The 25,812-nt window shown below is 46.6% G+C and overlaps 1 protein-coding gene across 18 annotated transcripts in view; it reads left to right on the top strand.

The window, feature by feature from the left end:
- The window catches only part of EIF4G3 (eukaryotic translation initiation factor 4 gamma 3), a 324,364-nt gene that overhangs the window by 277,358 nt on the left and 21,194 nt on the right, over window positions 1-25,812 (top strand). For all 18 annotated transcript variants that reach the window (XR_012897363.1, XM_075906746.1, XM_075906736.1 and 15 more), the window contains 6 exons: window positions 3,105-3,219; window positions 4,683-4,906; window positions 13,828-13,943; window positions 20,251-20,423; window positions 21,622-21,747; window positions 22,840-22,921. Coding sequence is in view for 17 of the 18 variants with exons in the window: in XM_075906746.1 (XP_075762861.1) it covers window positions 3,105-3,219; window positions 4,683-4,906; window positions 13,828-13,943; window positions 20,251-20,423; window positions 21,622-21,747; window positions 22,840-22,921 (836 nt within the window). In the remaining variant the exon portion in view is untranslated. The remainder of the gene's footprint in view (window positions 1-3,104; window positions 3,220-4,682; window positions 4,907-13,827; window positions 13,944-20,250; window positions 20,424-21,621; window positions 21,748-22,839; window positions 22,922-25,812) is intronic.

The following is a 25,812-nucleotide window of genomic DNA, read 5'->3' as shown; positions in this document are numbered from 1 at the left end:
CGCTTTCAATTGCATCAGACTGAACATAGTGACTATTTGTGCTTTCCACCATCCCCTCCCTCTTCATGCACGGGCATTCTTTAATTACACATCCACTGAAGAGTAGATTTTGGAAAAGCTTCTTCGGACTGATCCATCTGTTCGACTTATCACCCCTCCAATGGGACTCTTGTCCTTTCAGCATTAATGAATTCACCCTTCAAAACTTTGGCCTCATGCTCCCTCTCTCTTCTTTGAGAAGAGGTTGCACTGATAGGCCTGCTGGGGGTCACGATGGGGAACCCTCCATCCTTTTACCATTCCATAAGGACAAAGTTTCTCTGTATTTGCAAAGGTCCTCTATTGCTTTTATCTCAGCCAACCCGTATGCTTTCTTTCCGAAGCCTCCCTCCTAAACAAAGGAGTGGAGCCATCACTCTGTTTATTTCCACTGGGCCTTGGCCTTCAGCAGGTCCCTAGACTGCTTATCACGGTAACTGAAACGATTACAGGACAGGCGATTTCCACATAGGATAGCTAATTGGATTTCAGGGTGCGTTACGCTCTACTCTCTGCCATTGAGACTGTCTCTATACCTTGAGCCCATTCCACAACAGTGCAAACATGAACTACAACAACACTTCATGATGTATCCCTTTGTGACATATGTAGGATGTGCAGCTGAGTACATAACTGCACTGCTCATTATGCCTTGGTTTTAGGACTCTTGTTGATCACCCTCAGTGGAATACAATAGGGACCATCACGCGAAGAAGAGGAGCTTACTTACCTGTAACTGGAGGCTTTTTAAGATGTGTGTTCCTATCTGTGTTCCAATCTCACCCTCCTTCCCCTCTGGATCTGTTTGATTTGCAGTGGAGAAGGAATTGAGGGCACGGTCAGTCTGTCTTGCCTTTTAATGCCTCAGAGAAAACCATGAGGCAGAGAAAGGGTGCGTGCAATTCTCTGGCTCCAGATACATGGTGTATACGTATTACCCGCAGTGGAATACAGATAGGAACCACACATCTCAAAGAACTTCCACTTATAGGTAAGTAACTCCTCTTCCATGTTGATCCAAACAAGCAATTTTGATGTAAGTTATTGAAGTGCCGATCCATATGGGTATTCACTATAGGGGCACATATACTCCATGCTCCCAGGACCAGAAATACTTCAATAGTAATCTATTGGTCTTTAGCTCTGTAGTACACCGTCTCATGCTTCAAACCAGGGACATGAGTAGTCACATGGACTGATCGTCCCTTTTGTTCCTCTTCTGTTGCTCACAGTCTGTCTAGTTTAATTCGTAGAGATTTAAAGGAGCTTCCTTCCCCACCCTGTCTCTCTCCAACACTGGTCAGGGGTCTCACTTCAGACCTTGCCTCACCTGTCCCCACATCTTCCTGGTGTCAAGACTCCTGACGTCTACCTCTGCTAACTAATGGAGGCATATATATGGGATTTGCCACTCGTTTCCCCCTCCTGTCAGGCAGACTTGAGAGTTCTGGTACCGCTGACACCTTGTGGAGCTAGCCATGAGGTTTAGGTCAGATTCAGGCTCTTGTGTTCTCCAACTCAAGACTGGAACTGCCAAGTAGTTCTCCACTGGCATCCCTCGAAGCCAAAAGACTGCACTAAGGGAAGGCATGACCAGGGGAAAGAGAAGCACAAGAGAGCCCAGATGTCTGCCCACCAATCTAGAGAGAAGAGAGCAATCCCATTCCTTTCCCTTGGGTTCAAGTGAGGCATCATACTGTGATCATGGGTCCAGTTCCCCGGGAGCTTACTGTGAGATCAAGAAGGCACCAAAAGTACCAGGACCTTTAGCTGAGCAGCACAAACAGATACCTCCCTCTACACCGGTGATACTACATTGTGCACCTAAGCTGATGCCATTTACCCCAACACTAAAGATGCCAGCCTGCCTTTTTCTGGGGAAACGGAGATACCCCCTTATGCAGCATCTGGCTATCTACATGGATTGGGGTTCCCAATCATGATGGAAGTGGTGTTAATGCAGGACATCAAAATAACATCCATCTACCATACTCCAGTCCCTAGCTCCCATATGGGGTCTCCCCGCAACACCCTAATACTGATAGGACTTCCAGGATTTCATGGAAATTCCCATTTACAGAATCCCCCTAGGGATATCTACCCCCTAGGGAGCACTGGTATTCTCCACATAGTCCATATCTCTACTCTTACTTGCACCCCCCTCCTAAAAAAGCACTGCTTGGAGTCACCCACAGTGAATAACCATAGGGCCCAGCCGTGGAGTTCTCTGAGATGTCTGCTTTCCATGGGTATTCATGACGCACCCTCCTTCCCATGTGCTTTGGCTCTGTGGTAGGGTAGGAACCGAAGGGCGTGTGGTCTGTGTCTCCACATAAGCCTTCGGCTCACAGCATGAGGAAGCGCAGTGCATGAGTGCAGGCCAATGGACACTGCTGGTAAAGAATTTCCAGTCTCAGGTGCATGTACACCCCTAGCGAATACCCAAAGGGACAACACATGGCAAAGAACTCCAGAAAGGGTACAGGGCAGCAGCACACTTCCTTCTGACCGCCCTGCTCTGGCTTCAGCTCAGCATCATCTCCTTAGTTGCTCTCCCTCCAAGGGTCACAGCCGTTTTTAAAAACACATTCTGGCTGAACAGGCTCAGCTGCATTTCATTAGCATCCAGCTGATAGGGCCTCCTTGAGCCTCTGAACCCTGGCTGAGAATGAACCTCCAAACCTCACAGCAGTTCTCTGGTTTTCCGGAGTTTCCACCTTCGAATGTTAATGGAGAGGGATGGAGAATGCACCATGCTGATCCCAAAAGATCTGGGCGTCCCGACATTATACACAATAAATAATTCATTGTGGTAGTGCAGCCACGAGAGAGAACCAGGCATGTGTTCGGAGTCAGAAAAAGCCAGAAAGTCATGAATGAGCCCTGCATGCCAAAATGATCATGAGACGCAAGAATAAACTGGAGTCAAGCCAGCCATTTTGCCTCAGTTTCCACACTATCGACTCTGGGAAATAGAAAAACGTTTAAATTATTTTATGGCACCGTGTCCTTGATAATCCAGTGTTATCACCCTTCCCTACATCTCCTTTTGCATTCTCTTGCAGAGTCCTTACGACCAAGTGCCACTAGTTTGAACAGATTCTCTGCACTGCAGCCCCCAGTGTCATCTGGGTCTTCTTCTGTATCCTCAGAATTAGAGTCTCGCAGGGCCTTAACTAGGTAAGAGTCCATCAGCCCTGAAGTTGCCATTCCCATATTTATGCACCTTAACCTTGATTTGCTACTTTCAGTCCCATAGAGAAGAGGTGACCATTGATCTGCCTCTCTTTCCTGCGTGGCCAGTGTTAATTTAGAACCCTCCTGGGTTATGTCATTTGTTCCAAAGGTCACACTTTATTTGAAGGTGCATTTATAAATAGTTTACGAAAGGTTAATAAATTAAGGTAGGATTTTACAAATGGTAATTTTTTGTAGAAGGTTAGATTTCTGTAGGTTGCTCAAGTATGACATTTTCTACCATTATGCTTATAACTAGCTATTCATTCCGGTAATGTGCTTATAGCATTTATTAATCATTTATTAATGTATTGTAATCTGTTTATTAATGTACTAGTAACATAAAGTTCATCAGTTTTTCCTTCTAAAGTGCATAACTTTGCATTTTTCAGCGAATTTCATCTGCCCTCAGGCTGCCCATTCACCTGAGTCCCTCTGAAATTCCCTCAGCTCTTATTTTCACTGTCCTACGGTGCGTCTAGACTACATTCCTCTTTCGAAAGAGGAATGCAAATGAGAGAAATCGAAATGCAAATGAAGCCCAGATTTACAAATCTTGCGTTTCATTTGCATAATCGCGTCCAATCGCTTTTCTGGGGGGGAAAAGCAGTCTAGACGTGGTTCTTTCAGGGGAAAAAACCCTTTTTCAAAAGAACCCTGTAAACCTCATTTTTTTGGGAATAAGGGTTCTTTCAAAAAAGGGTTTTTTTTTTTAAGTACCACGTCTAGACTGCTTTTGTTTTGTTTTGTTTTTGAAAAAACCTTTTTCGATAAAGCAATTGGACGCGATTATGCAAATGATGCATGAGATTTGTAAATCAGCACCTCATTTGCATTTTTGATTTCCCTCATTTGCATTCCTCTTTTGAAAGAGGAATGTAGTCTAGACACACCCCTAAATAATTTTGCCTCATCTGGGGTTTTTCCACATCAGTATCATCCACCTGTTTCCAAAAAAATTATTAAAAGGTTAACGTAATTCCTAGGACTGATGCTTGAGAACTCAGGCAGGTTCCTTGTGAAATGGTGCCATTACTGTAATGTTCACAGTCACTGTATTTTAATCCTGCAGAGCTGTGGTGTATCCTTGGGCTGTTTTGTTTCAGATGTGCACTAAAACACACATGCTCCCTTTCTCCCTCCCTGTGTGCATGTGCGTGCTTTCATCACTTGGCTCACACCACATTTTTATAGATGAGGGGATCCACAGGCTGCATTTTGTTTATTAATGTACTAGTTTACATTGACAATTACTTTCGCATTTTTCCTGTAAGCAATAGACTGTATAAGAGACAGCTACCCAGCGCCTTTTACAAAGTTATGGAAAATGGGGCCAGTATTCATTTTTAGCAGTTAAGAGGACGAAAGTCTTCCATATGAATGTGTTTTTTTTTCCCACTTTCTAGTCGTGGAAGCACAGGCAGGGAGAAGAATGACAAACCTGTCCTATCTTCAGTCTCACGTCCAAACACCTTCCTGCGGGGCAGCAGCAGTAAAGAGCTGCTGCTAGACAATCAGGCGCAAGAAGAACAGCGGCGAGAGATGCTTGAAACAGTGAAGCAGCTAACAGGTGGCATGGACGTGGATAGAAACAGCACAGACACAGACAGGAACAAAGCCAAGGAAACTGGTGAGAGACTCCTCCAGGAGTGTTGGGTGAGCGCTCCTGGGGCTCTTTAATACAGGGGAATCCTACTGAATGTGCAGAAATGTTGAAGGAATCCTGAACCTCCTTTTCCAAAGGTTTGTAACTCAGCTGATTTACGTATTTCTCTTCTTAATGTCATATTTGCTCAGCAACAACCGTTTGGTGTCATGTCAATAAAAACAGTTTCTTGCTCATGTCCATTCTGCACCATTGCTGGAGGTTTTTCCTTTGGGCCGACTCCAGCAGCTCTGGAGCCACATGCCAGTATAGGGGGCACCACCAGCCCCATGCTCTCTGAGCTCCTCCTGACTGCCCATGGCGTTGGTTGGAAAAACTCTTCATGTTGTAGCAAGGCTCCTTCCCAGTGGTTCTTGGACTCCTTGGTTCGTAATTATCAGTTATGTAGTTTTGTGTGTCTTATCTTTGCAAGTATTGATATTGTAGGTGGCGTAAGTAGATGGTTCTGATCGCTGAAAAACCTCTTTGCCCAAGGCATCCTTGGGCCCCAGGCTTCAAGCCTTGTGCCTCCCGTGGAAAACCTGTGTCCATATGTGACCCATGCTCTTACTGCTTGAAGTCCTGGGGGGAACCCACATGAGGGACGAGTTCCAGATCTGTTGGGACATCAGATCCTGCACTAAAACGGCAGACATCAGGCTGACAACTGTCCTCATAAAAGCTGTCTTCAGACCAGGCTCAGAACCAAGCTTCTCTGATTCTGTGCTGTGTACTTGGGTATCGGTGCACAGTGCTGCCCTGGCCCTGAGCTCTTCTGGCACCATTCGTCAATTGTCTGGTGCCAGGGAAGAAGCATAAGAAGCAGTGCACCAACTGAGGGCGCTCACCAGTGCACAAGGTAAAAAACGGGGAGACATCATAGTGAGACACATGCCAGGCACCTCTGCTGCTTCTGGGCCTCTGGTGGCACCATCCGCTCTGCCTAGGGCATTGAGTCCTGTGCAGAAATCTCTTCCAACACCAGGAAGCCACCTTGATGCCAGCGGTTTTGTGGTGTCATTGATCCCAGAAGCTTTCCAGGTGGCTAGAGACTTATTTTCTCTGCCAGTCCTTCCAACCCTATGGGATGCCTATCAGTTCCAGAAGCAGGAGGGAGCAAGGCGGATTGGGCATCTTCCTGGCATTCTGAGCTCCTGTGCTTCACTGATCTGTGCAACTCCAGCAATATATGAGACACAAGCTGGTACTGCTCCATCATCACTACCAGAAGAAGACTCCTCTTCGGAGCCTCAAGAAAGACCTCCACTGGTACCAAGCATATGCTCCACTGGACTTAGGTGCTGGGCGCCCCGGACGGCACCTGGCCAGTGCATCGCTGGCTGCTTCAGTGACCTTACTTGAACCTTGGGAGATTCCCCCGTTACTCGAGACTCCCTCACACTTGCTTGATGGTTTCTGAGAGACCGGCTATAGCTCCTTCTCACACAGCACCAGATCTCAGCTCCAGTCCCAACATTCAGAAGGTGGCTCCAGTGGACGTAGAAGAGGAAAGAGACTCTCTTCTGATGTACGGCTCCTCCACGTCCCCTCTAGAGGAGGCCATTATGGATCCCAGTAGCCTGCTTCCGCAGGGTGATTTCAGGGCCATCGGGACCTTCTGAAGCGAGTCTCTGTAAAGCTGGGCCTAGAAATTGAGGAGCTCAGAAAGACATAACACAGCCGTGCTGAGATCCTGCCTGCAGCAGCTCCATCCAGGGGGCCCTGCCCCTCAAAGAGATGCTGATGAGACCGGTCAAGGCCATGTGGCGAACTCCCTCTCCTCTGCACCCACCTCAGACTGCAGAAAAGATGTGTTATGTGCTCGGAAGCAGCTTGAGATCCCTGCACTCATCCCTCTCCAGGGTCACCGGCAGCAACAAACAGCATGCGATAAGGACAGGCATGTCCAGGCCCATCCTTTTCCGGAAGGAAGGTTTATTAGGTGGGTAGCCTTCCATTGTGTCTCTCCAACCAGCAAGCTTTGCTGGACAGATATGATTTTAGTTGTGGGACTGCTTGACTAAATTCAAAAACGTCCTGCCTCCAGAGGCAAGGCAGGAGTTCATTGCCCTCTTGGAAGAAGGTAAGACTGTAGCCAGAACCTCTCTCCTGGGTACACTGGACACGGCTGGCTTGGCAGCCAGGACAATAGCCTCCATTGTCACCGACAGTCAGTTCCTGGCTCTGATCCTCCGGCTTTCCTCAAAATAATCCATTCTGGACCACCTCTTCTATTGCATAGATGGTCACACGGCTGTCCCTGTGTAGGGGCAACCTAGGAGGGTGCAGGGCCCGGGGCAACCCCTCTGCTGCAAGCCCACCCCGCCTCTGCTCCATCCCCGCTCCACCTCTTTCCCCTTCGCCTCCTTGCCCAAAGCCACCTTCCCCGAGCAACACAAGCCATGGGATTACCTGGGGGCCTGGCATGGGGCGGCAGCATGGGTTGGTCCTTCCTCCTGCACGCACCACAGCGGTGGGAGCTAGAGTGATGGGGCAGCCTGTTCCTGGGGCGGCAGGTAGCCAAGGTCCTTGGTCGGGGCTTTCTGCGGCAGCGAGTGGGAGGGGAGCAACCCTGTGCCAGGTCCCCCAGGCTGCTCTGGGCCCCATCCATAGGATGATTCAGGTGGCCGCCATGGGACTCTACAAAGCGCATGGCCTGGGGCAGCCACCCCCAACTGTTCTGTGGATGAGACAGCTCTGGGCAGACACAAGACTGCACAGCCTGACGAACTCCATGGCCACTTTAGGCCACTACCTGTCAGCTTCCTGTAAGCACTTCAAGCCCCATCAGCCTCCTCATCTCTCATGGCCGCCAAGACAGGAGCCCTATAAAAGAAAAGTGAGATGTTATAAATGGTGCCAACCACTCCTGTCGACCTCAGTCTCCCAGTCAGGCTTTCAGAGAGACTCTGGCAGGCCCAAGCAAGCCCTTTAAAGGTGTGCCTGAGGAGGCTGCATCAACCGCCATTTCAGATTTGCCTCTGCTTTTGTTTTAGGGCCAGTTGTTGCCCTTCAGCTTGGTCATTCACAACATCAAACCGTTGGGTCCTGAGCACTTCCCTCCCATCCCCCATCCCCATCCCTTTTCAGGCACTTTTCTCACAAGCAAACCCTGGTCTATGAGGTGTAATCCCATCTAGGTATGGAGGCCATGGGCCATGGAGGAAGTTCCTCAAGACTTGGAAGGGACGAGTTTTAATCCCGGTATTTCCTAATTCCAGAGGCCGAAGGGAGCCCTGTCCATCTTGGATCTTCATTACCTCAACAGGTATCTCAAGAAACTAAAGTTCTGCATGGTCTCCCTGATCTCCATTATTCCCTCTTTGGGTCCAAGAGCCTGGGACACTGCCCTTAAAGGACACACATTTGTCACATTTCCATCTTCAATGGCCTCACAAGGTTTCTCGGGTTTGTGGTGAGTCAGCACCACTACCAGTTCCCTGCCCTACTCTTTCAGCAGCCCTATGGGTTTTCTGTTCCCTAAGTGACCAGTTCAGGGGCTGCTCCAGAACAATCCGGAATGTACTAGAACCAATTAAGTCTGACAGACACCATAAGATCCCTGGAGCCAATTAAGAACTTGCTAGCAGCAAAGAGACACGAGCTAATTAAAACACCTGCAGCCTATTGAACTGGCCTTAGCAGGTTCTTAAAAGACCCTTCAGGGAGAGTCATTGGCGAGGAGCTGGGAGGAACGTGGTGCATTGTGAAAGAGCTGGGAGGATGAGAATGGTCAGGTACCAGAAGCAAGGCACTGGGAGGTCCTCTGGGGAAGTGGAACAGCTCTGGTAGTGGAGGAAACACTACCTGTTCCCACTGCCATTAAGGTCCCTGGGCTGAACCTGGAGTAGAGGGCGGGCCCTGGTTCCCCCCAGCCCGCCCCACACCACCACGGAGACATTCCCTGAGAGGGAAGACTACAAATAAGGAGGGTCTCATACCAAATTAATTGACTGGTCTAAGATGAAGGTAGCTCAGTAGGCTGTGATCCTTGCCTCCAGAAAGGGCGAGAGGCTATGTTGAGGGTCCCAGTGAGCCCCTGAGGCATGACCTAACCGTCTAGAAGTGCGGGACCCCCAAGACAATACCACAGGGGCAGTGCTCGACTGTCCAATTCCAGACCAAGTCAAACCTGAGGTCCTAGGTCAGATAGAGGCAGCAAAGGGGGAGTGGGGGAAGAGAAAGTACTTCAAAGTGGCAGCACTGCACAGAGCCCATACTGGGGCTCTGTGCGGAGCTGGCATTTTGAAACGCTGCTGCCATAGGGTCTCCCTAGCTGATCCCGGGCTTCCTGCGACATTTCTGCAGAACTCGGAGTCAGCTGGGGAGCCCCCCGCTGGTACTGCCACTTTGAAATGCCAAGTGGAGCCCGGGATCAGCTGGGGACTCCCGGGCTCCAGCGCGGCCTTTCAAAGTGCGCAGAACCCAGGGTGAGCTGGGGAGTCCCCCGCTAATCCTGGGTTCCATAGAAATGCCACACGGAGCCCAGGGACAGACCCCAGGCTCTGCATGGCATTTCAAAGCTGCAGTGCAGCATGGAGCCCAGGGTCAACAGGGGACTCTGAGTTTCCTGCTGACCCCAGGCTCCATGAGGGCATCTCTGCTTTGAAATGCACAAGTGCTCCCGCTGGGGACTCTTGTACATTTCAAAGCTGGCACCTGCAGGCAGCCCAAGGTGAGCAGGACTTCCTACTGGCCCCGGGCTGCACGTGGAGTTCCACATTCCTCCTTTGAAATTTACAAGAGCCCCAGTGGGGGCACATGGAATTTCCATCAACTACTTGACTAGTAAATTACTTATTAGTTAACATCCTTAGTCAGGGAGCTCCTGGAGGTTCACTTAGTACGCCAAGTGTTCCTCCCCAGGATCTAAGGTGAGATGGTGCAAGTCCTGACAAACAGTGCTACTGCCACATTTTATATCAACAAGCAGGGAGGGGCTCGATCTTCAGCCTTGAATCGGGAGGCCATCTGTCTGTGGGACCTGCACACAGAGCACTCCATCTCGAGGTGTCACATCTGCTAGCCTCAGAGGGGTAGCCATGTGAGTCTGTAACTTAAAAAAACTTAACCTGTAGCAGCTTAGAGACTCACAACAAATATATACACATAGTATATACCCTCTTGAGATGGGTTATGCCCATGAAAGCTCATGATACTATATATATTTTTATTAGTCTCTATTAGGGTACGTCTACACAGCAGGGCAAAATTCAAATTATGCTACCCAACTTCATCAGTTGCGTAGCTTAAGTCGCAATAGCTTAATACAACACTCTTCCTTCCACTTCCCTTACTCCTCATAAAATGAGAGCAACAGGAGTCAAAATAAGAAGTCATTCAGCTTGCCATCATTTCAAAATAATGTAGTGTAGATGTGTACTGTGTTATTTCGGATTAACGTCAGTTATTCCGAAATAACACTGCTGTGTAGACATACCTAAGGTGCTACAGGACCACTCGTTTTTTAAATCTAGTAACCCCAAGTGTACTGGCAGATCACCTCGGTAAATCCTACTCCTACCACGAGTCACCAGATTGGAGGCCTCCCCAAGTGGATCTTTCCACCATCAGGCAGAACTGAAAATGCCATCAGTTTTGTTTGCTGTACAAACACAACCCAGGGTCCCTTTCCAACACCTTCCTACTCTTGTGAATAGATTGTATACTTTATACCTTTCCCCCAGTCCTCTTGGAGCACAAGGTCCTCCTAAAAATTAAACAGCCCAGGGCAAGAGTTATTTTGATAACAACAGTATGGCTGCACCAGCGATGGTTCGGGATGCTGCTGGATCTCTCGGTGACAACTCTCATGACTCCTCTGTCCAGACCTGGTTTCAGAAGACCATGGCTGGTTACTTCACCCAAATCTTGCCTCACTGCACCTGACTGCATGAATGCCACGTGGCTGCACCCGGAAGAACAGGTTTGCTTAGAACAGTCGATCACAATTCCATAACAACCAGATCACTTTTCTACCAGACTTCTTCCAAAACCTCACAAGGACTCTGAGAAACGACAGCTCCCCTTGTTACATGTTCCACTGGCCCTCATCTTTTATAGTGTGAGGACTAAACCCTTCCACACAGAAAGAATGAAACAGCCACCTGCGTCAGCCCAAAGGATCTCATCCTGGATAACTGCCTGTATTCGAGCTTGACATGAGCAGGCGAATGTTCAGCCTCCGCACATCTTAGCGGCTCATTCCCCAAGAGCTCCGGCTTCACCAGCCACATTCCTCGCGCAGGTCCCATTTTAGCACCTCTGCAGAGCTGCAACCTGGTCACCAGTGTATGCCTTGCGTCCTGTTACACCATCCCCCAATAGGCCTCAGAGCACCAGGTTTGGAAGACCTGTGTGGTAGTCAGTATGTCTGTGAGCGCTAAGCCCGCCTCCTTGGGTACTGCTTGTGAATCACCTCACATGGAATGGACATGAGCAGGGCTTAACAAACCGCGGTAAAATCTGCTCGCTAGCCCCGCACTGCGCATGCACCAGACCCGCATTGTGCATGCACGCGCCGCTGGTGAAGGGGGCGACTGGCTGAAATCTATTCGCCATGGTTAAAAAATGGTTACCAGTCTTAAGTTCTTCGAGATGTGTTGCTCATCCCCATTCCATAACCCACCCTCCTGCCCTTCTGCCAGTGTTAACCAGGAAGAAGGAATGGAGAGATGTGGAGTCGGTGGTACCCCTGATACCAGCTCGTAAGCACATGATTCCAGAGGAGCTAGCACCAGTCCAATGGCACTGGCTGAGTGAAAAATGTCCATACATGGTACACGTGTCACACGCACGTAACACTGAATGGTCGTGAGCAAGAAATATCAAAGAATAGCAGTTACGAAAGATTTTCCAAAATCATTTTATATGTCAGCAAAAGTAATTGGGCCCCAGTTATCTGTATAATCACCTTTTCACCCAAGTCTGGTTCCACCCATGTCTGTTCCTGGGATAGTGGAAGATTTATTCTGAGTACTGACCTCATGCATCTGGGGCTTGTTGCCTGGGACACTTGGTGAAAGCCCACGCCTGGTGAGATTTGGGCACAGTGTAAGTATCCTCTGTTTGGCTAGACCTTTGATTGATTGTAGGGCCCTTCTAGCAGCAGGGTGTGGTGAGTTTAGATTTGTGTTTGTGTTAATTTTTGGAAGGTGCCGAAGTAACAGACACCACTAAGCAATGCAAATGGAGCTTGGTTCTGGTTTCCCAGTCACCCCCTTGCTATCTGTGAACCTTCTCAACAGTTGGGACTAGCCAAGACATATCTGTTATAAGTCCCGAGACAGGATGCTGAGGCTCAGCATTTTCAGTGGAAGGTCTTTCCCCCTCAGACTTTATTTGCCTAGGCCAGGTTCTGTGAACTGCTCTTGAGAGATTCTTAGCACCTCATGTCCCACTGACTTCACTTGGGCGGGTGTACTCCCCGCCCCTTGTATGACTGACTCTGGTTAGTCATGTTGTTTTTGGTGCTTCGTAGGCGCTTGTCATCATGGTATCTAAGCCCCGGGGTTGCTTGTCTCTTTGGGCTGTATCTACACTTTTTAACATTTCCCAGTGGTGGGAAGCCTAGTGTAGATGAGGCTGCCTGAGCTTCCTCTGAGCGCGTCATCATGCCGCAAGAGTAGAAACGGTGGTGGTGGCTGTTGACACCTGGCTGCACTCAGGGCCCGCTGCTGCTCCTTCCATTGGAGCTCAGCCAGCAGTGGCTCAGGATTTAAGAAAAGGTTCTGTGAGTATAAAGCCGAGTCATAACATGTACAGCACGAGCCCCTCTGTCTGTTCAGGCTTTTTTCTGAGTGGGTTTGAGGGAGGGCCAGTCCATACCCAGAGGACTGGCGGGGAAGAGAGTCCTTAAGGGTTTGCTTCTACAGTGGGTTTTGGAATTAGGGAGATTGTCTTTGGTTTCTGACATTCACAGTCAGCGTGCTATAAATGTGCTGTAAATGTACAGTATTGAGAGACAACTGCTGCCACCGTTCAAAAACTAAGTATTTAATGTTTGTAACGTGCTTTGAACTTGTAAAATGCCGTGTCACTGCCAAGTACTATTCTGAGAATGGTGAGTTTCAGACAGAGGATTCCCCATAGAATCCCAGGGCTGGCAGAGACCTCAGGAGGCATCGAGTCCAGCCTCCTGCCCAAAGCAGGACCAACCCCAACTCAGTCCTCCCAGCCAGGGCTTTGTCAAGTTGGGACTTAAACACCTGTAGGGATGGAGACTCTACCCGCTCCCTAGGGAACTCAGCCCAGTGCTTCCCCACCCTCCTAGGGAAATGGTTTTTCCTAATATCCAACCTAGACCTCCCCCACTGTAACTTGAGACCATTGCTCCTCTGTCTGTCATCTTTCACCACTGAGAACAGCCTCTCTCCATCCTCTTTGGAACCCCCCTTCAGGGAGTTGAAGGCTGCTCTCAAATCCCCCCTCACTCTTCTGCAGGCTAAACAAGCCCAAATCCCTCAGCACCTTCTTGTAGACCATGTGCTCCAGCCCCCTGATCATTTTTGTTGCCCTCCGCTGGACCCTCTCCAATGCATTCACATCCTTTCTGTAATGTGGGGCCCAGAACTGGATGCAGTACTCCAGATGTGTCTTCACCAGTGTCAAATAAAAGGGAGTAATCACCAGTTGAAAGCTGAGCTAAATAAGAAATTACTTATGCCTGATGATCAGACTGACTCATGAGAAACTGGCAGAAAATAGAATCTAAACTGTTTATTTTACCTCCCACTGCCGTGTTTCCAAAATCAACCTGCTTTCAGTCACAGCAGAGTGCCTCTCACAAGTTCCATTCAGCTGCCAGGAATGGCTGAGAGGGGATGCTTGAGGGGTTTTTTACATTGTTTTTTGGAACTGAAGATTACTTCTTTATTCAGTGTCTGTTTTCTCTGCCTTATTACCAGCCAAGCCAGAAACTCACTCAGCTTCAGTACAAGATAAATCTTCACTGTCAGAAGAGGAAATGGAGAGAAAGTGCAAATCCATCATTGATGAGTTCTTGCACATTAACGATTATAAGGTAAACAGAATGAAACCTCACCTTTTAGAAAGCCATGGAACAGTGGGACCTTTGGCATTTTTTCCATTCCAGGGACAGTGTCTTAAACATCCTGTTCTTAGATCTTTAACATAAACATGGGACCTATTGAAATTTGGAATGTAGGGATCTTAGCACCGCTCTCTGATTGTTCTGGTTCTTCCATTGCTAAAGACAGAGGAAAAAATACTGTAGCCCCCTTTGGGTATTGTAAGTAGAAAGTATTAGATATGTCTCTCAGGACTGCTGAGCAGCACTTGTTATAATTGTATGTCAATTCAGGGTGTAGAAAGCTAGAGTGACTAGAGAAAAGTTTAGTTCACCTGTAAAGAGCTCGTTGTTCTGATGTCAAGGCAGATGAAATAATCCAGATTGAACAAAGCTTTCCATAAATGTTGATTGTTAAGGTTGCAACTTGTAAACTGGATTTTGATCTCTCCTGTAAAATCCGTAAGTATATTGTCCTCAGAATTGATAGGCTAGATCTGTAGCCTCAGGCAGAAATTTTCTGCCAAGTTCCAAGTGACTGGGATATGGGGATCCTAAATTGACATCCTGTAAATAGAATCACTGAACACAATTCCAAAATTCTGCCAAAAAACTGTAGCCAAAAAACAAGCATGAGAGGTAAATCCTATTGTAGAGGAGTCTTCTTGTCCAAAACCTAGCTCCTAGGATAGATATTTGGCTTATTAAAGTCAGATTTCAAGAGTTAATAATGATTTAGTATTGCCACCATGGAATATTTACTCTGAGAATTATAGTACAGGTAAGTGCTGCTTACTTTTTAAAAAATAAATCTCCAGTATCTGTCTTTTTTTAAAGATATGCTCCAAGTGTACCCATTATGGCTACGTCTACACTGGCATGATTTTCCGGAAATGCTTTTAACAGAAAAGTTTTCCGTTAAAAGCATTTTCAGAAAAGAGCATCTAGATTTGCACGGACGCTTTTCCGCAAAAGCACTTTTTGTGGAAAAGCGTCCGTGCCAATCTAGACACACTTTAGCCATCGGGGCTTTTTTGCGCAAAACAGTACTGTGCTGTCTACACTGGCCCTCTTGCGCAAGTGATTTGTGCAAGAGGGCTTTTGCCCGAACGGGAGCAGCATAGTATTTCTGCAAGAACACTGACGATCTTACATGAGATCGTCAGTGTTCTTGCGGAAATTCAAGCCACCATTGTAGACAGCTGGCAAGTTTTTCCGGAAAAGCGGCTGATTTTCCGGAAAAACTGGCCAGTCTAGACACAGCCTATATGATTAAGGTAGAGGTATTAGCTTTGTGGCAGTGACAACTGGATGTACAGCCCTGGAGTCAGCAGTGCATCCTAAAAGTCCTGTGTCACATAATTACCCTTGTGTCTGTCAGGCACTAACATATGCCTGATTTAAAACTATGGCCTCAGCATGGAGTCTGGGACTATCATAGACCATGTGACCTGTGGAAAAAGCTACCTAGAAAGTTGATTCCAGTCACCTGGAGCTATCAGTTCTTGACAACAGAGTGTATGGTCCAACATAAAAGGCATTGAAATGTACTGAGTCATAAAGAGACCACCGAGGTCTACCACGTTTGATTTAAACGTTCAGTTGAAGCGGTTCTTGTCTAGAGATACTGCAGATATTAGAAGTATGGTGTTACTGTATTTCACTCTATTTTTCTGAGTACAGGCAGTCCCCAGGTTACATACAAGATAGGGACTGTAGGTTTGTTCTTAAGTTGAATTTGTATGTAAGTCGGAACTGCCGTCCAGATTCAGCCGCTGCTGAAACTGACCAGCGGCTGACTACAGGAAGCCCAAGGCAGAGTTGCTCTGCCCGGCTTCCTGGAATCAGCCGCTGATCAGTTTCAACAGCAGCTGAATCTGGACGCCTGGGACAGAGCAGCTGGGGCGCTGCCGGGTAGGTCCCCGCAGCGCCGCACCTCAGCGCTGCGGGGACCAACCTGGCAGCACCACAGCAACTCTACCCCAGGTGTCCCCAAGTCAGCCACTGCTGAAACTGATCAGCGGCTGATTCCAGGAAGCCTGGGGCAGAGCAACTCTGCCTTGGGCTTCCTGTAGTCAGCCGCTGGTCATTTTCAGCAGCGGCTGACTTGGGGACGCCTGGGGCAGAGCAGCTGGGGTGCTGCCGGGTTGGTCCCGCAGCACCGCTTCTCGGCGCTACAGGACCAACCCAGCAGCACCCCGCTGCTCTACCCCAGGCGTCGGTGAGAAAAGCCTGGTCTGCTGGGGGGGGGGCGCACTAGCTGCGCCCTCCCTTCCCCCCAGCAGACCAGGGAGACGTGGTCTGCTCACCCCCCCCCCCCCCCCCCCAGAAGACCAGGGAGATGCGGAGCAGCTTTTCTCGCCCCGGAGGACGTGGGCGGCGGGACCGCGGCGCGTATGGGCGGTCCCGCCGCCCGCATCCTCCGGGACGAGAAAAGCCCCGTTCGTAACTGCGGATCCGACATAAGTCGGATCCGCGTAAGTCGGGGACTGTCTGTATTGTATTTGTGTATTTTAGTGTGAGTACCTTGCATTTCCAAACATCAATTGTAGAATCAATCATAGACTAACAGAATGAGAAGAAACCAGAAGAGGTGATCAAGTCCAGACCCCTGCATTCATTGCAGGACCAAGTAGCATCTAGATCAGTGTTTATCAACCTTTTTTATAAAGTACCCCTTTTTAAAAAAAAAAATATTTTCTACCATTGCAACACATTTGTTTAAACAACTTAATCATAGCCGGGCTGGGGATAAAATTTTTGGGTGTAAAAAATACAGTAATAATAAAACTGTAAAACTTAAAACAAAAATTCAGTTTTCTCCAAATGTCAGTTGTGTTGACGTACCCCCCAGACTTCCCTTGAGTACTCCTAAGGGTACTCGTACCACTGGTTGAGAAACACTGATCTAGATCATCCCTGCCAGATGTTTATTTAACCTGCTCTTAGATATATCCAAGGATGGACATTCCACAACTTCTTGAGGCATTTTAGTCCAATGCTTACCCACCCTGACAGAAAGTTTTTCCTAATGTCCAACCTAAATCTCCATTGCTGTAATTTGTGTCCCATTATCAGGAGTTAAGGAGAATAATTTTTCTCCCTCCACCTTGTAACATCCTTTTAGGTACTTGAAAACCGTTATCATGTCCCCTCTTAGTCTTCTCTTTTCCAGTCTAAACAAGCCCAGTTTGGTCAGTTCTCCCTAATAGCTCTTTTTTCTAGACCTTTAATCGTTTTTGTTGCTCTTCTCTGGACCTCCTCTAATTTCGCCACATCTTTCCTGAAATGTGGTGCCCAGAACTGGACACAATACTCCAATTGAGGCCTAATCAGTACAGAGTAGAGCGGAATTCTGACTTCTCGTGTCTTGCTCACAACACTCCTGTTAATGCAGCCCAAATTGACGTTTGCTTTTTTTTGCAACAGTGTCACACTGATGACTCATCTTTAGCTTCTGGTCCACTCTGACCCCTCAGTCCCTTCCTGCAGCAGTCCTTCCCAGGTTGTTATTTCCCACTTTGTATGTGTGCAACTGCTTGTTCGTTCCAAAATGGAGCACTCTGCATTTGTTCTTATTGAATTGCATCCTGTTTACTTCAAACCATTTCTCCAGTTTGTCCAGATAATTTTTGAATTTTAATCCTAGCCTCCAAAGCACTTGCAACCCCTCCCAGCTTTGTGTCATCCACAAATTTTGTAAGCTTACTCTCTGTAACATTATCTAAATCATTGGAGATATTGAACAGAACCAGTCCCAAAGCTATCTCTGCAGAACCCCACTCGTTATGCTCTTCCATCATGGTTGTGAACCATTGATAGCTACTCTCTGGAAATGACAAGTAGTGCTGTGGCATCTTAGGGTACGTGTACACTGCAATGCAATTTCGGGAAACCAAAGTATCCCAAAATAGCAATCCCGTATCTTGATAGCAAGCCTGTTATTTCGGGCTTCCTATTCCGATGTTCCTTTAAACGTCATTCTCCGAGGAGTAAGGGATGTTTCAGAATAGCATTTTATTTTGAAATTTGGTGCTGTGTAGACAGCGCCAAATGACAAAATAAGCTACTTCAAAATAGCATCGAAATAAGAAATGCAATTTGCATAGCTCAAATTGCGTATCTTATTTCAAGTTACTATACAGTGTAGACGCACCCTTAGAGACTAAACAAAACCATGTGTGTGTGTGTGTGTGTGTGTGTGTGTGTAGTATCATGAGTTTTTGTGGGCAAAACCTACTTCTTCAGATGAGATGATCTTAACTCATAATCATCTTATCTGAAGAAGTGGGTTTTGCCCATGAAAGCTCATGATACTACAGCCACTCCCCGACTTATGAACACACCGACTTACGACCACCTGTACTTACAACCAACCTCCCATTAACCCCATTATATGTATTTTCGAGTTGAGAACCATGCACATCAAGTTTTTCGAACAATACAAGCAGCGCGTTTAATGGTATTTCTGACTTGCAACCAAATCGATTTGCGACCAGGTGTTTGGAACGTAACCCGTTCGTAAGTCGTGAATTGCCTATATATATATAATTTGTTAGTTTCTAAGGTGCCACAGGACTACTCGTTTTTAAAGTTACAGATTAACACTGTTACCCCTTGTATCTCTGTAAATAGTTATCCAAGTAGATATGCACCCATGTTATAGTAGCTCCATCTAGGTTATATTTTCTCACTTTTGTTAATGAGAAGGTCTTGGTATACCACAGTGGTCCCCGACCTTTCGAGGCTACCGGGGGCGGAGCCGCCCATGCGCCACGCACCCGGGGGCGCGGCCAGCCCAGATCATTTGGTGGGCGCACATAAATGCCCCGGCGGGCGCCATGGCGCCCACGGGCACCACGTTGGGAACCACTGGTATACCACATCCACCACTTCCACCTTATCTAAAAGGGTTGTAATCCTGTCAAAATAAGCTGTCAAGTTAGTTTGATATGATTTTTCCTTTCCAAATCCATGGTGGGTGTAACTTATTATCTAAATATTTCCAAATGGTTTTCTTAATTATTTGCTCCATTCTTTTTTTTCCTGGTACATATGTTAAGCTGACAGGTCTGTAATGCCCCGTTTGTCCTTATTCCCCCTTTTATAGATGGGCACTAGATTTGCCATCTCTCCCATTTTCCACAACTTTTTGAAGGTAACAGCTAATGGCTCGGTATCTCCTCAATGAGCTCCTTGAGTATTCTAGGAAGCATTTCATCAGGCCTTGGTGACCTGAAAACATCTAACTTGTCTAAGTAATTTTAATGTGTTCTTTTCCTATTTTGTCTTCTGAACCTACCCCCATTTTCCCTGGCATTCACTATGTTAGGTGTCCAGTTGCCATGAACCTACTTGATGAAAATCACAACAAAGAAGTCATTAAGCACTTCTGCTATTTCCATATTTTTTGTTATTGTTTTACCCTGTTCATTGAGAAATAGACCTACCCTGTCGTTGGTCTTCCGCTTGCTTCTAATATATTTGTAGAATGATTTCTTGTTGTGATGCCTCTAGCTAGTTAGAGCTCGTTTTGTGTCTTTGCCTTTCAAATTTTGACCCTACACACTTGTGTTATTTTTTTATATTCATCCGTTGGAATTTCCCCTAGTTTCCAGGTTTTGTAAGATTCCATTTTGATTTTTAGGTCGTGCAAGGTCTCCATGTTAAGCCAAAGGTGGTCTCTTGCCACGTTTCCTCTTTCCTACACAGTGGAATAGTTTGCTCTTGTGTCCTTAATAAAGTCTCTTTGAAAAACTGTCCGCTATCTTCTCATGTTTTTATTCTTAGACTTGTTTCCCATGGGACCTTACGTGCCAACTCCTTGGTTTACTAAAGTCTGCCTTTTTAAAATCCATTGTCTTTATTTTGAGCCATTTACATGTATGATTCCTATATTTTCTGCTTCAGTATGTGGCATCTTTTAATAACACAGATATTGCCCACCCTCCCCCAGAACAGAACAGAATTCCATCTGTTCTAGTAACCTCTCACTGACCTGGACCAGTGCTTTAGAGGAGGAGGTGAGAAACTTTCTAGAGGACAATAACAGAATACCCTACCCGTGGAAAACTTTTCTTCCTAGCACCTGTCAGTTAGCAGCTAGCATATAGCCTGAAGACTGAGTGTGCTTAAATTATTTTATCTTTATTCTTTTAAAAGTTTGTCAAAATAATCGATTGTCTTTGGCCAAAAGAACTAAGTGTCATGGCGCTTGTTTTAGTGAAGCACATTCTCCTGCCTTTTGTGTCTTGATGTTTCCCAGTAATCAGATAAATGATCTTTTGTGTTGTTTGAACAGGAAGCAATGCAGTGTGTGGAGGAGTTGAATGCCCAGAGTCTGTTGCCCATTTTTGTACGAGTAGGAGTGGAGTCTACTCTGGAGAGGAGTCAGATCACCAGGGATCATATGGGCCAGTTACTCTATCAGTTGGTGCAGTCGGAAAAGCTGAGCAAACAGGATTTCTTCAAGGGGTTGGTATTCTGGCACACACACACTTCATGTAGATCTCTAACTTCTTTTTGTGTTAATTAAAAAAAAACCCACACACACTCCCTGTGTTGGGGGATACCCCCTTCTCAGCTTCCTGTGAGAGCCAAAGGATCCTTTCTGAAAGAGGATTTTTATTTGCCCATGGAGGAGTCTTGTATAACTGGGGTAAGGAGTGTGCTAAATCAATATTTGAGTGAAATTAATGCTTGTGAATGGTGCTATATTGGTGGCTTTTTAAACAAAAGTCTCGGTCTGTCCACAGAATGTAGATAGTTCTTGCAATCACAAAAGAGTATTCACTGCCTGTGACTCAACTCTGATTTATAGGGACCAACTTTAGATAAAGGCAGTATGGTACCAAATGCATTAATTCTTCTGGTGATGTGAACACCTGTCCTCTAGGAGCCTCAGGGAGACGACTTCTTTGATCATTGATCAGGTGGTTAGACTGTCGTATGGTAAAGGCAGCCACACCTACCGACCTCACCTAGATTTGAACCTGTTGCACAAAAGTAAAATATCATTGTGACAAAGGCCTATAGAAAATTCTGAAATCTGGATCTGCAGTGTGAGAAAAGACCTCATAAATCATCAGTAGAGCTTTTTGTTCTGGAATGCCGGTGCCTGCTGCTGAGTCATTCAAGTGGTCAGGTGGCTTTCCTAAAAAAGAGGGACTGACCATCTCAGGCCACACTCCAGTTTATTGGCTATTTTCTTGTGTTATGTTTTAGACAGTTAATGGATCACACCAGACTCAATTATTGTACCATTGAAAATGTTTGGCCATCTTTTCCATGTCCTCCCACATTCTGTTTGTTAGTGGTTTTGTATTTAAAGAAGAAAACACATTGTATTCTTAGAGATACCAGCACTGTTAACGGGCTGCTCATTATTACGTAATGGGAATTTTAAAAATTCTTTTCCTGTATGTTTTGACTACCACCTGCACAGCACTCCAGTTACATGGAGTGAATTTCCTTTTGCCCATACTTCCAGTGCTTCAGCATTTCCAAGAGGTAATTATGCTTCACAATGACATGGGGAGGATTGGGTGGTATATCATTGGGGGGGGGAGTTATTATTCATCAAAAGTATTTAATGCAGGGTGGATTTATTTGACAGGAATTCACTAAGATTGGAATTGGATTGAACATTTCAAGTTTCTCCTTTCTTCCAAAGGTTTTCAGACACCTTGGAGCTGGCAGATGATATGGCCATAGATATACCACATATTTGGTTGTATCTAGCTGAATTGGTGACTCCCATGTTAAAAGAAGGAGGAATCTCTATGAGAGAACTTATGACGTAAGCAGTGCTGTTTTTGTTCAGTGATCGTTGTGCCTAAACTAGCCTGATTATGCTTTAACTTCTAAGCAGCATGACTCTTGTCAGTTGACTAGACAGAAAAAATGCAAGAGTCAATGAGAGATCTTTTGAGTGGTGGTCCCAAAATCAAATCTGAATTGATGTGGAAGCTCTAATAGTGCAGGAGTTTGCTCTGTGCAGTCTGCCTATCCCTCCTTCCCCCCCTTTTTTAACGTTATCTACCAGTCTATCTACCAGTCCTTTTCAGACCTAGTTTTTTTCTTGCTGAATTAAAAACAACCTAAAGTTGTAGGACCAGAGTCACTCAGGGAAATATTAAGACCCTGATCTTTCAAGAGGACATGCACTCTGCCTTCATTTTCTGAATATACAGTTTTTCACCTGTGATAATTGTGCCTAGAATTAATAACCACTTCGGCCTGCCTGGTTACTGTTAAACAGGAATGCAAAACTACACGCACAAAAATGGAAACCATTTTCCAAAATCAGTCCATTACTATATTTTTATCATGATCACCGTCACTCTCATTTCTCTTGCAGCAGCACAGACAGGGCCAAGGTTTGGGCCTGTTATTGTAACATTATACTAATATCTAGAAAGTAACAGTTCCCTGCCCCAAAGAGCTTAGGGACAGGTTTTTAAAGGTTCTTGGGCACCTAACTCCCATTAAAATCAAGGAATTGCATACCTTTAAAATCTAGGCTTTAAGAAACTACAAGATCCTGCCACCCAAATCCTCCCCCCACCAAAATAAAGTAGATTTGGCCCCATGTAAAAATATGGTATAGAATTGTTTTCATTGTTCGTGTTGTAGTTGGTGTTCAAGTGTTTTAATATAATATTGGCCCAATTCTACATCAGTGAAGTTGATTGGCGTTTTAACATTCACTTCAATGGGAGCAAGATGAGATCGCATGTACAGAGCATAAGTTAAAGCTGTGCAGTTGTCTGCATTGGCTTGATCCCCACTTCCCTCCTGCCCCAAATCAAGAGCTGCTTTTCACAACATAGAGATTTGTCTAGGACAGTAAAAGATGATAATAGAAGTATTTGTTTCTGTTCCATTCCAGAGAATTTAGCAAACCTTTACTTCCTGTGGGAAGAGCTGGGGTCTTGCTTTCTGAAATATTGCACCTTCTATGCAAACAAATGGTAAGTATGCAGGGATATGACTTATCACTTGTGTTGGGTGTGGAGATTAAATGCTCATGCACAAAGACAATGTGCTTGTGTTCCCAACATTTAGGAATAGGTGAACCTGTAGGAATAACATAAGAAACCTGCCATTCCTCCCCCACATTTCAAACCAAGCTTAATAAGATTCCAAAAAGTTGGGTTACCATTTTCTTACCACTTTTCCCTTTTGCAGGTACCTCTGCACCTGGCTTCTTCCAGAAGCTGGAGTGCTGAAATAGTTCATCAGAGCCATTCTCAAGGTATTTCTGGATTGATCCGTCTCACAAAAGAGCGTGTTCTTGCAGACCTGAGAGGTTCTGGGAGTTTGGATAAGCTTCAAATGGCCATTCAGACTTCTGGGTGTTTATCCAAACTAAACCTGCAGACTCTTGAGATTCTTCTTTGAGTGCTTGCTCATGCCCATTCCACAATAGGTGTGTAGGGGAGCAGCCCTAGCAACCGCTGGAGTGGTGCTACATGGCTGGTCTAAAGACCGCTGTGCACCCCCCTCACCCTCAATTCCTTCTTGCCACTGGTGACTGTGCATCGGAACTGCTGTCTTCCAAACAGCTCTATTTCTTGCTGCGACGGCAGTTATCTTCATTTGTAGAGAGTTCTCTTAGTGCAGGGGGTACCTCCAAAAACCAGCCCTGTCTGATCCAGCAACATTCATGATCTGGAAAATGGGAGGGCCCAGGCCCATGGTGGACAGCTTGTCAACCCCCTCAGAAAACCAGGGGCTGGCTCAGGCAGAGCAGCCGAGTCCTTCACATCCACCCCAGCAAGACCAAGTAGCAGTGAAGGCCTACGCCACGCGGAAGAGCTATCATGGTCCAGGGACAAGCCCATGTTGGGCCCAGTACATGCATTGCCTTCCCAGCAGCCCCAATCCCCTCAAGATAGCGTCCCACAAGGCCTCTCTGACACACAGCCTGAAAGAATCAGACAATGGGAGAAGTGCTTCATGTAAGCCCTTCCATTCCCTCAATTCTGGGTGCAGGAAGCAGGATTTGGGGCAATGCTTATTGGAGCCCTAGAGACTATGGATGAGCTCCCAGGCCTTCTGTAGATCACATAGGATCTGTCCCTGGTTACTCAGAGTCTTCGGTAATGCTCCCAGAACTGCATGATACAACAACGCTGTTAGCCATCATCACACCAACACCAGTCACCTTCTCAAAGCTCGTCATTGAGGAGAAGGTCTTTGGGCCACTGGTCCCATTCCTGGTGCACGTCTTGCTACAGATCCTAGTAGTCCATGGGTGTCATAAGGTGTCGATCACTGGATTTCCATTGGCAGTCTGCTGGATCACTCCACTCTTCAAGAGCCTGAGACAGAAGCTCCTCAGACAGATCCTCATGAGCCCGCATCTATCACTGCACACTACACACCCAGAGGCGTCCCCATACCAAATCCCCAGATATTGAGGAAGATGCTTTGGAGGCCAGCACTGAGCAGGAGTCCCTGCCTCTGAGACATGTTCTGGCACCAGCAGCTCCACCCCCACAGGGATGGCTGCAACGGCCAATGCCCTGGTTTCCTTGGAACCCATAGGAGTTCACTCAACCTGCCCAGATGCCATGCTTGACATCTAGCAGTATAACAGGAGAGCTGGCAGTATTTTAAAAAAGCCTTATTGAAGGCACAGAAAGAAACCATCCCGACACGTAGCAACAGAGGCAAACATGGTAGGAGACCGGATTGGCTTATAGGGGAAATCCTTGGTGAACTTAAGCACAAAAAGGAAGCTTACAAAAAGTGGAAACTTGGACAAATGACCAGGGAGGAGTTTAAAGGTCTAGCTCGAGAATGCCGGGGGGTTATCAGGAAGGTGAAAGCGCAAATGGAATTGCGACTGGCTAAGGATGTGAAGGATAACAAGAAAGATTTCTACAGGCATGTTAACAAGAAGAAGGTGATCAGAGAGGGTGTTCAGCCCCTACTGGATGAAGGAGGTAACCAAGTGACAGATGATGTGGGGAAAGCTGAAGTACTCAATGCTTTCTTTGCCTCTGTATTCACGGACAAGGTGGGCTCCCAGACTAATGCGCTAAGTGACGCAAGATGAGATGAAGATGGACAGCCCTTGGTGGGTAAAGAACAGGTTAGGAACTATTTAGAAAAGCTAAACGTACACAAATCCATGGGTCCGGACTTAATGCATCCGAGGGTACTGAGGGAGTTGGAAAATGTCATTGAGGAGCCTTTTGCCATTATCTTTGAAAAGTCGTGGAGATCGGGAGAAATCCCAGATGATTGGAAAAGGCAAATGTAGTGCCCATCTTCAAAAAAGGGAAGGAGGATGATCCAGAGAACTATAGGCCGGTCAGTCTTACCTCAGTTCCTGGAAAAATCATGGAAGGGATCCTTAAGGAATCCATTTTGAGGCACTTGGAAGAGAGGAAAGTGATTAGGAATAGTCAGCATGGATTCACAAAGGGCAAGTCATGCCTGACCAATCTGATTAGCTTCTATGATGAGGTAACAGGATCTTTGGACGTGGGAAAGTCAGTGGATGTGATAGACCTTGACTTTAGCAAGGCTTTTGATACGGTCTCCCACAATATTCTTGCCAGCAAGTTAAGGGAATGTGGATTGGATAAATGGACGGTTAAGATGAATAGAAAGCTGGCTAGAAGGTTGGGACCAGCGGGTAGTGATCAATGGCTCGATGTCAGGATGACGGTCGGTTTCTAGCGGAGTGCCCCAAGGTTCGGTTGTAGGACTGGTTTTGTTCAATATCTTTATTAATGACCTGGATGAGGGGATGGATTGCACCCTCAGCAAGTTTGCGGATCACACTAAGCTAGGGGAGAGGTAGATATGCTTAAGGGCAGGGATAGGGTCCAGAATGACTTAGACAAAT

This window comes from Pelodiscus sinensis, chromosome 23 (assembly GCF_049634645.1).
Source record: "Pelodiscus sinensis isolate JC-2024 chromosome 23, ASM4963464v1, whole genome shotgun sequence".
NCBI lineage: Eukaryota > Metazoa > Chordata > Testudines > Trionychidae > Pelodiscus > Pelodiscus sinensis.
The sequence above is the reverse complement of the archived record's forward strand: the minus strand, read 5'-3'. Positions and strand labels throughout refer to the sequence as shown.